General features: G+C 35.3%; 1 protein-coding gene across 4 annotated transcripts; it reads left to right on the top strand.

The window, feature by feature from the left end:
- The first annotated feature begins 2691 nt into the window (after positions 1–2691).
- Positions 2692–10596, top strand: LOC136219380 (transcriptional corepressor LEUNIG_HOMOLOG). Of its 4 annotated transcripts, none has more exons than XM_066006775.1 (19): positions 2692–2803; positions 2918–3012; positions 3154–3233; positions 3343–3440; positions 3697–3806; positions 3908–4191; positions 4283–4337; positions 4442–4553; positions 5176–5225; positions 5326–5595; positions 5707–5778; positions 5969–6196; positions 7022–7163; positions 7242–7351; positions 8235–8384; positions 8905–9057; positions 9172–9288; positions 9684–9881; positions 10052–10596. In XM_066006775.1, exons 3-19 carry the CDS (start codon positions 3202–3204, stop codon positions 10193–10195), a joined length of 2325 nt encoding a protein of 774 aa, XP_065862847.1. In that variant the 5' UTR covers positions 2692–2803; positions 2918–3012; positions 3154–3201; the 3' UTR covers positions 10196–10596. The 4 variants fall into 4 exon arrangements, with proteins under 4 accessions (XP_065862847.1, XP_065862846.1, XP_065862844.1 ...); XM_066006774.1 differs by having other exon boundaries at positions 4283–4358; positions 5710–5778; XM_066006772.1 differs by having other exon boundaries at positions 4283–4358.
- The last annotated feature ends 617 nt before the right edge of the window (positions 10597–11213 follow it).

Below are 11213 nucleotides of genomic sequence, written 5' to 3'. Positions count from 1 at the left end.
TTTTCTTGTGCTTTTACAAAACAAGTTTGGGGTGTGGGTGAATCATAAGTGTCATATGAAGTTAGAGGATTTACCATGGCAATATATAGTGTGTTGGCTAGAGAAGAAAGCTTGCGGTAAAATAGCTGTAGACATTGGAGTTGATACTGGTCTCCATGGAAGTTCGTGACAGCGTTCGGGAAAGGATAAGTTTTAAAAGTCTAGAAATCGGTCAACCACAATCAAGTCAAGAGTTTGTAATTATCGATCGGATTAAAATTAGGTCTCAAATATTTACGAAATGTGTAATATGTGTCGAGAGCTTCCAAACGCAACTAACCGTGCCCAATTCAAAGGCATAACGAGAAAGTTATACTTTGGGGAAGTTTTGGTCAAAAATAAGACGTTCCCAAAAGTCAACTTTTCCATCAGAATCTAGTTAAGACCCAAGTATCTTTGAAATGTTTATTTCTCGTAAAAAGTGTTCTAATACAACTGATTAGATTGGATTTGGAGTCGTAACAAACAAGTTAGGTTTATTAAAAATTTGAGATAAACCCAAGCTTTGATCACTTTAGGATTAAGATACAACTCGTAGAAATTCTCGGGACACACAAAGGCCCATCCCGGACTCGTCTCGTGGCCTTTTGGACCGCGTATACCTAGTTCCATGATTCGTCCACACGGGCCCATTAGGACACTGTATACACGGTTCTGTGCAACAGATCATCCACGGAACCGTATATATGCGGTCCTATGGACTAATGGGGAGGACCCAATCAAAACCACATATATGTAGTCCTCCCCGAGCTAAAATTCGAAAATCAAAATTTCGCTCTCCAATTCGGATTTCTTAGCTTTGTCACGAATTTGTGGTGATTTTTCACCCCAAATCTCACTAGTGAAAAAATGACCATTTGCGTCGGTCATTTAGGGCCATTTGTATTGACCTTTTGGTTGATGCAAATGGGTTTCTTTTGCTGATAGGAGACGTAAATGATTGAAGTATTTGTATTGTTCTTTGAAAGGCTCGATGCAAATGATTGAAGCATTTGTGTCAAGCTTTTTAAAAAGTGTGATGCAAATTCCAAGAGATGACTCAGCCTTTTCGTTTTGCTAAAACGCGGATCTTTTAGTTTAACACTATAAAATGATCGTTAACAATTTCAAAATGAAAATTTTCAAGAATTAAAGTTGTTCAGTACCACATTTACTATAAAACCAAAATTTTTATTTTTCAAAATCATTATTTTTGGAGTTTTCTCTCTTTACCAAATAACACATAAATGACCTCAAAATTAAAGAGTTAAAAAATTAAACAAGTTTTTGAATTTTTCAATTTTAAAATCGTTAATGCTCATTTTAATTTTAAGATCCTTATTTTATTAAAATGAAAAACGTCAGTCATCTTCTTGACAAAATAAAAAGAATCCGTCACATTTTGGACAAAAAAATTCATATACCAATTTGACAATATGTGAAAGTACAAGAGTTTTTTTATTTATTTATTTATTATTATTTTATTTTTTTTTATACTTTACCCTTTGTATTTCACCTCCTTTTAAAAGTTTAAAGTATCAACTCCTAAACCCAACTTAATCCATTTTGAAAGTTTGCATCAGTGCCTCTAAGGAGAGTCAGATTAGGCGTACGCTTAGGACCTCTTATGTAAAGGACTTTTAATTCGAAATTGATTTAAATCACAAAACCATGCATCCAGCTCCCCTTATCATTTGGGATAACCCTAACCATCCCAACAGCTCCTTTTTCTTTACAGAAGGAGCCATCGGAGTAGTGAACTTTAATCGTATGAACATTGAATTATATACTTTTTAACACCGATGATCATTCAACTTTAATTAACTCTTCAAAATGCCCATTAATGACCTTAAAATGAAAATATTAAAAAATTAAAGTTTTTTCAGAACGGCATTTACCATGAAAATAAATTTTTTATTTTCCAAAATCTTTTTTTTTAGCATTCTCTCTCTAAAAATGCAATATCTCTCCTAACCAAGCAATCACTAAATGACCTCAAAATGAAAATTTTCAAAAATTAAAGTTCATTAAAATATCATTAACTCTTCAATTTTTTTATTTTGGCCCATCAATGGTTGTTTTGAGATGTTGGGTGAACATCGGTGTTAAAAAATATATATTCCAATGACTATACCGTTAAGAATTAAAGTTCTGTGGCACAATATTAAAATGGGTAATGTTCAGTGACCATGAGTGTAATTTACCCATGTTTAATGAATTATTATTTTTTTATTTTCTTTAAAAAAAATGAATTTTTCCTTTTTTATACATTTTTGTATCAAGATGTTGACAAAAGGATTATGAAAGAAGTTTGGAGAACACATCGATCCATCGATCCATCTCATTTTAATTTGAAATAATTCCAATAACTATCTGATTATTATATATTTTAAAATAAGATAAAAGAAATTATAACTATAATCCAAACCTGAATCCTAAGTCCGGAACTCGGTTCGGTTATTCATAACCCTTTATAAGTAGAAAACTCACGTCACGTGGCAAAATCAATCGTCCTTTCTTTTCCGCTTTAGTCCACGTGACCAATCCATGCAAGACCGACGAGTCTCTTACCTGATTAATCCAACGGCCTATAATAAACAATTTCCAACACGTGGCATGAATCGAGGAAATCTATTAGCTTTGGACACCAAACCTCAGCTTCTACTTCCAAACCTCAGCTGGTCAGCTCTGGATCCATTCGAACTCTCATTTTCTTTCTTCTCCTCTCCTCTGTTAAGAAAACTTCCTTGTTAGCTCGGTGATCGGGAAACCCCAATTTTACTAGGTATATATTCTCAAAGCATGGTAATGCCTGGTGCTATCGTAATCAAGGATTTTTTCTGTTAGTTCTTAGATTATTGTCAGACTTTGTTTAATTTACTTTTGTTCGTATATTCAGAGACAATGCTTTGAACAATGGAGATCGTGCTATTGTACGGAGCCCAAGACTGGTAATGCCAGATTTTGATCCGTCAAAAAATATCGAACCTAAAGGTTTGTCATAATTTGATTTTGTTGTGAATGTAATTTGATAGCAGCTTGCAATTGAGTGAGTCAATAATTTGAATTCTAGTTTACTTGGATGAAATTCGGTTTTTCGAAATTGATAAAGGTTTTCTTTTTGTTATTTTAAAGCTTTTAGGACATTGGCGGCCTTGGTCTGTGATTTTTTGAGCTGAAACCATGGCACAGAGTAATTGGGAAGCTGACAAAATGTAGGCCCTTTTCTTCTTTTCAATTTTCGTATTTTATTTTGTGTTTGTTCTAGTTTTCTTATTTTTATGAGATAAATTGAAATTTTGGTGTGTTTTGGGTGTCTGGTAGGCTTGATGTATACATATACGATTATTTGGTGAAGAAGAAATTGCATGCCACCGCAAAGTCCTTTATGACTGAAGGGAAAGTAGCCCCAGATCCAGTAGGTAAATTATGCAATTGCAGATTATGGGCTTTAATCCACTTTTTGGCTGACAATATTGATCGGAAAGCAATTTTTGGTATATCTTGATACTGAGATCCCGACAAGGATGCTTTTACAAATTAACGATTCTTTTGAATTTAGTCACAAATTGCTTTGCTTTTAAATAAATTTGATATCTTGATTTTAATTGAGACTTAAAGATATATAAGGGAATGATCAAATTAAGGAAGAATAGAATTACTTGTTCGAATATGCAGCAATCGATGCTCCTGGAGGATTCCTTTTCGAATGGTGGTCTGTCTTCTGGGACATTTTTATTGCAAGGACAAATGAGAAGCATTCTGAGGCTGCTGCTGCATATATAGAGGTGGCTTCTGACATTTCTATACATATCTTGGTGGCTTGTGGCTTCCTCAGCATGCATCTTATGCTCATTTTTTATTTAGTCTATTCTGACATTGATAATAGGCACAACAAATCAAAGCAAAGGAGCAACAACAGCTGCAGATGCAGCAATTGCAGATGATGCGTCAAGTGCAATTACAACAGAGAGGTGCTAGTAATCCAACTCTTAGTGGTACAGTAAATGCTGTTGGTTCTGAAGGAGTGCTGGGGCAATCAAATGCAAGTGCGATGGCAGCAAAAATGTATGAGGAACGTATGAAACACTCTAATCAAATGGATTCTGAAACATCACAACCCCTCCTTGATGCTAGGATGCCTATACTCAAACCAGGAACAAATCATCCTAGGTAAATTTAGTCATGATTTAACAACTAGCTTTATTGTTAGTCTGATTGTTTCCTACTTCTGCACGTGTTGACTTTCTTCGTGCTGACACAGCCAATTGGTGCAAGGCAATTCTGGGAGCATAACTGCAGCATTGCAGCAAATCCAGGCACGAACTCAGCAGACCACTGTAACTACTTAGACAAGATGTTCCTACATTTCCTACCAGTTCTCACGTCTTGTTTATTGAATGGTTGTTGCTTCTATTTTCAGGATATCAAAACTGAAGTGAACTTGGGTGCCACTCAAAGATCCCTGCCTATTGATCCTTCTTCAATTTACGGGCAGGGGATTATGCAGTCAAAGCCTGGAATGGGAAATGCAGGTAAACTACATGGTATTCTGTTGGAGAAATGGAAAATGGCTATATGATTGTCTTCTTTTGGCTATGGAATATGTGATATTGATTCTAACAGAATCATAAACTGGTCTAACCCCCTTGAAGCATTGATAACTTATGAAAGAAGGAAAGTTTGATGTGCAGATTTGACAATAAGGAAATTTGGGAATTCAAATAAGTGAAAAATTAACTCTGTAACGAGTTGCATTGAGAAAAAAGAAATTTTTTCATTGGTAGTTTGTTCGAGGAACTTAAAATAGACATAAAATGATGTAAGAAGAAAGCTGTTAAAAACAAAATAGAAGAAATGGCTACGAGGAATATTAAGGAATATTCTTTGTTTTAACAAGAGCTAGATGAGTTGCTGGCATAAAATTCCCATTCAGATGTTTCATTTCATGTGTGTATAACCTAATGAGAACATGTGTCCGATATGGCTTTTCTAAAGGTATATATGTTTTTTTCTCAAATTTCTACTCAAGAAAATAGTGCGGTATCTAACTGCTATTATTTCCTTTTTTTACTTACAGAATTTGTTTTTCTTCTAAGTAATTAAAAATGCAATATACATATATGTTTTAATTCACTTTGGCTCATTCAACTTCAGGATTGAACCCAGGAGTTGGCAGTCTTCCATTAAAAGGGTGGCCCTTAACAGTAAGTTTTGTGAAATTCATTTGTCCTATGAAATTTACCTTGAAGGTTGATTATCCTTGGTTATCTTGTTCATAATGAAGGGTATTGTCGTGTTATACAGGGTATTGATCAAATTCGACCAAATTTGGGTGCACAAGTTCAAAGGCCTCTTTTACATGGTGCAAGTCAATTTCAGCTTTTGCCACAACAACAGCAACAGCTCTTGGCACAGGTTCAAGCACAAGGTAATCTTGCTAGTTCACCAATCTATGGAGATATGGATTCACGAAAGTTTAGGGGTATGCCGAGAGGCAGTTTGCAATCCAAAGATGGACAACAAAATGCAAATGATGGATCTATTGGTTCTCCCATGCACTCAACTTCATCCAAGGTACAATCTTTTTGTTCCTAAAACCATTTATATTATCTAAAGGTTCATCATATGTTTATCATATCATGTATCTTTATTTGGATTAAGAGTTCATTGCACTATTCTTTCCAGCAGATGAACGTGTCACAGTTGCAACAGTCATCTTCTCAACAACAAGATCCTCTGCAATCACAACAAGTGCAGGTTGTCTCTATCGCAGTTGATGTGATGATGTGACATTTATTCCTCTTATTTCCTTAATGAGCTTTGATACTTGAAAGTCTTATGCATGTTTATTCCTTCCAGCTGACTTTTTAAATATATGAATTAAAGTGAAATGTATTTTCCTATTGTAAAACTAGTGATTGACGATTGCAGTTTTCTGGTGTAACAGAATAATCGAAAAAGGAAAGGTCCTTCATCATCTGGTCCTGCTAATAGTACTGGTACTGCAAACACTGTAGGCCCTTCTAATTCTCAACCATCAACTCCATCAACTCACACTCCTGGTGATGGAATTTCCATGGCTGGAAATCTGCAGCATGTCAATAACATGTCGAAAGGGATGATGATGTATGGTGGTGATGGAACAGGTGCTCTTGCATCATCTACGAACCAGCTGGTACGCACTTGAAGTCCTAACAGATCAGATGCTGAATAGGCTGGAAAATTAAAAGAGGACACATGCAACCTGTAGTTCATAGACTCATTCACCATTTCGGCTTTTGCAGCTTATCATTTAAGCTTTAGGGCTTCACAAAATGAAATCTCACCGCAGATACCTACTTTCTGAAGACAACCTTGTCCATTGCTTACAAATGTTATTAACTGTTTATACGTGTCCAAAAGAATTTAGTCAAAATGCTGTCTGCACTTCTGATAAGGTGCTTTTACCCTCGTGGTCACCTTTCACTGATTACTGGAAATGTTGATATCCGTGGTAAATATTATTTTTCTAGTACTTGGTTGCAAGGCTGACCTACTTGGTGTCTTACAAAGTCCATGACGTCCCATGTTGTATCTACACATGGCAACCCCAAACCTTAGTAAAATTAAAAATTTGCACATAAACTTTAAGGTTTTTTAGTTCTTCAGAAAATTGCTTCTGGCCTCACAATTTTCTATGTTCTTCTTAAGGACCAGGTATATCCACATAAAATTTGATTCATATCAGCTTGCCATTCAACTTTGAATTTTGACGTTTTGTATTTTTCTTTGCCTTTGTGTCTCGACAAATTTTCATATTAATCCTTTCTACCATTTAGCTTTGCCCCCTACTAAAACATAAATTCTGGTTCCACCTCTGCTTAGCATGTTTGCGTTTGTCATGTGTGTATAGGCACACACAGAAACTGTTATACTATTAATGTGCCTCAAAGTTACTGCTTAAAAGCTGCATGTCCTAAATTTCTTGAATATGAGCTTCCGGTTTCATATTTAATTGCAGGATGACATTGAACATTTTGGAGATGTAGGCTCCTTAGATGACAATGTTGAATCTTTTCTGACGCACGATGATAATGATGGAAGGGATTTGTTTAGCACGTTGAAAAGGAATCCTTCTGAGCAGGCTGCGGAAGCTTCCAAGGGTGAGCAGAAAGTCAGTCTTCTTTGTATTCAACTTGTTCAAATTGACCTTAACAATGTACATTTTCTCTTCATCCCAGGTTTCTCCTTCAATGAAGTTGGTTCTATATGTAAAAGCAGTGGCAAAGTTGTTTGCTGTCATTTCTCTACAGATGGGAAGTTGTTGGCCAGTTCTGGGCATGACAAGAAGGTACAGTTAATCAACAAGAATTAATTTAATGTAGAGAGAATGTGACTTCAGAGAATTTTGGCCGCTAGATTTTACTGGTTGCATGAATTGAAATCTAAGTTAAATTGCAATAAAGCACCTCCATTATGTTTAGAGGTGTGAGGAGGTTATAAAACACATCCAAATCTGCTTATCCTTTTCTTTTTAACTGATTTACTATGCTCCAAAATCAGTTCCTTAGGTTATTATAGTTTTAGTATATATCAATATTTCATCAACTTACCAGCTTTTAGGTGTTTTGGCTGCTCTAGTTAACTGGTTGTCATTTCAACTAATTGATGCATCCATATTTAGGTTTTTTTGACGCTGATATGACATATGATACATGTCCATCTCAATTTTGTTCCATTTTATTCTAAAAGCATGCTTGAATGTGTTGATGTAGAAAATAATTGTTATAGCTTCCGACCTATGTTGGAGACAGATCATCCTTATTTAGATTGTCACAATGTTCGTTGAATTCAGAATCAAGCACGTATTAAAGAAACCATAAAAGATGTGAAGATCCATATGGCTGATCATATTAAAATTATCAAGATATAAAAATAATGTGAATATCCTATTTGTGCATGCTTAATAAACAAAATTTGGATGCTATTGAGCATTTATGTGTTCTGCTGTCCCAAGCTTGTAATGGAACATTAAATAGTTATTATCACGAAGCAAAACTTTCTATTTTTCTTGTTAAATTTATTGGAAAATATACTAATGTACAGTTTTTTTAATTTGTTCCAATGGGGAGAAGTCCATTTTGTTTCCTTGCAATTAGCAAAAGTTCAGTTTTTTATGGTTGATTTCTCGTTGGTAAGTGATAGTGTGGATGGGTATTTTTTCATGTCAGTAGGTTGTGCTTTGGAACATGGACACTCTGCAAACAGAATGCTCTGTGGAAGACCATAACCATATAGTTACTGATGTTCGGTTCAGACCAAATACTACCCAGCTAGCAACATCTTCATTTGATACAACTATTCGACTGTGGGATGCTGCTGATGTAAGTTTTCTATTCATTGTTTTCTTATGGAAAACTCATCCATTCGCCAGTCCACATACTACTTCAATTGGAAGAAATAACAAGTGTAGTAGGTCTGTTCTTTTTTCATCATCCCATACCCCCGCCTCCTAATTCTGTTATGTTCACTTTATGCTGCTTGATTTGTTGTCTTGGTTTTTACCATATCTCTTTCTTCCCTTGGTGGCCTTGTTTAATGTTTTTCCTGTACTCCTGGATAGTGAGCCAAAAATAAGTTAAACAAATTATGAATTTTCTAAAATATGCTGAAGTTATGGAAATAAGAACAGATTCTTTGCTGTATCTGAAAGCTGTAAAAGTCTTTGGTATCAAAATTTTGTTGACAGATCAATCCTATGAGTCACTTGTTATTTCGGTCTGCAGATTTTAGGCTCTAATTTCAGGCACCAAAATCAAGCACTATTTGGATCGACGCATAACCCTATATCAGTTTGTGTTTGGATTATGCATTTTAGGTTCTAAATGCAGCTTGTTCTTGCAGCCAAGGTATTCCTTGCAGACATATAATGGTCATACATCCCATGTGATGTCTCTTGACTTCCACCCTAAGAAGAATGACCTTTTCTGCTCCTGTGATGGTAACAACGAGATTCGCTTCTGGAACATCAATCACTCATGCACCCGCATATCCAAGGCTAGCCTTGAGACTCTTTCTACTACATAACTTTTATTCTGAATTTCTGAGCAGCTTGAGTTTTTTTATTTTTTTTTATTTTTTTTTCTAAATCTCGATTGTTTGGTGGGGCAGGGAGGTACAGCGCAAGTTAGGTTTCAGCCAAGAATTGGGCATCTACTAGCTGCAGCAGCAGAGAATGTTGTGTCCATCTTTGATGTTGAGACCGACAGGCAGACACTCTCATTACAAGTATGAGTTTTAAATCTGATAATTAAAATAAGGGTAAATTCCAAAAAAAACGTGCTTCCATGTATTGTCAAACTGGTACCTGAAAACAAAATTTGTCCATACGGTGAAAGAGGATCTTTTAGTTTGACACTATAAAAATGAGGTCGTCAACACTCATTTTAATTTTAAGATCCTTGTTTTTAGTAAAACGAAAAACCCCAGTCATCTCTTTTAGCAAAATGAAAAGGGTCAGTCACCCTTTGGACAAAAAAAAATTCAAGGTACCAGGTTTGACAATACCTGAAAGCACATGTTTTTTTTTTTTGGACTTTACCCTTAAAATAAACAAGAAAATTTCTTACACATATATGTGCTTGCCTGTGTGTTGCATGATCCATGTTTCGGTCCATTTTTAGGGTCACGCAACTGAGGTTCACTCTTTATGTTGGGATGCAAATGGAGATTACTTGGCAACAGTCAGTCTAGAATCTGTTCGAGTGTGGTCATTGTCCTCTGGAGAGTGTGTTCACGATCTTACCTCCAGTGGAAACAAGTTCCATTCATGCATTTTCCATCCAAGCTATTCCACTCTATTGGTCATTGGAGGTTACCAGGTGTGTTATTTTCCTTTTATATGGTTACAATAGTATTTATAAGTTCAAATGTATCAGATGGTATTATGGAGACGATGGTGTATATGACCTTGTGTCATACACTTGTGCATTTTATAGAATGCTGATTTGATTTTATGTTTCTTCTTCCCTTTACTGCTGCTTTGTTCAAGTCACTGGAGCTATGGAACATGGCAGAGAATAAGTGTATGACAATTCCTGCTCACGAGGGTGTAATATCAGCGTTAGCACAAGCATCGGTTACAGGGATGGTTGCATCTGCAAGTCATGATAAATGCGTGAAAATATGGAAATAACTGCTGGTAACATCTCCTGATCCTTCAATTCTTCGGCTCGGAATTCTTTGAGAAAAAAAAATTCAAATAACATACTATACACTTAAGTTGAATTTCTTCTAATTTGCATAATTTTCTTGTTCCTCATGGAATAAGGAGGATGTGAGGTTCTATTAGTGGCGGCTTGTATTTTAAACTCGTTGTATTTGTGGAGCCTAAACATTGAAATTGTGTTTGTTCCGAGTGGTCTCCGCGACCATATAGTCAATATAAAGGCATTTGGATTTGGGAAATTATGTTTTTGCAATTTGAAAATAGTGTGTATGGTTCTCGCAAATGGTAAATACTCAATTCATCTGTAAAAAGCAGGTTGATTGTTGGAAAGAAAGTTTATGATGGAATTTAGAAACAGGTTGCATTTCTGATTTGGAAGAAACTGGTGTTTTACATGTCTTTATTTGTTATATTGCTCTGCATATTCACTTGTTATGTGTATCTTATTTTTTCAGTTTACCAAAATTTTATTCTTTTACATTTCGCTAATTAAACGTCACTCATAAAGTTATGGGGTTTATCAATTCTTTCGTTTAATATTCTGCAAGTTGTGTAAGTTAAGTAATAGTTGAGAATGAGGACAAAATAAGTTAGGTTCCAATTGTATGTTTCCTTCTTTCATATTCCACGAAATCTAGAGATCTGTTGAAGGTTAAAAAAGTATAGGGATGTATTTCGATATTTTATTTACATACTGTTATTTCTGTTCTTTGTAAGGACCTTTTAGTCTTTTGTGTCCTGCCGAGTCATCACACTCTTACAACATCAACATGTTGATGTCATTATAAAAGGGATGTAATGGTCACTTTTGATTTCTAATTAAAATGCGTTCTCCTTCCTCTGTTTATGATGGTATCAGAGACTGGTTGAAAGCTTGTGTATGGTGCTTCTCAAATTTTGATAGATTATGAAAAGAAAGAACTACGCATAAGTTCTAAAAATGCAAGGAGAAATAGATGAAGAAGAATCTATTGATTTAGTTGAA

Source organism: Euphorbia lathyris, chromosome 2 (genome assembly GCF_963576675.1).
Source record: "Euphorbia lathyris chromosome 2, ddEupLath1.1, whole genome shotgun sequence".
NCBI lineage: Eukaryota > Viridiplantae > Streptophyta > Magnoliopsida > Malpighiales > Euphorbiaceae > Euphorbia > Euphorbia lathyris.
Note: the sequence above shows the minus strand (reverse complement) of the source record. Positions and strands in the feature narration are given on the sequence as shown.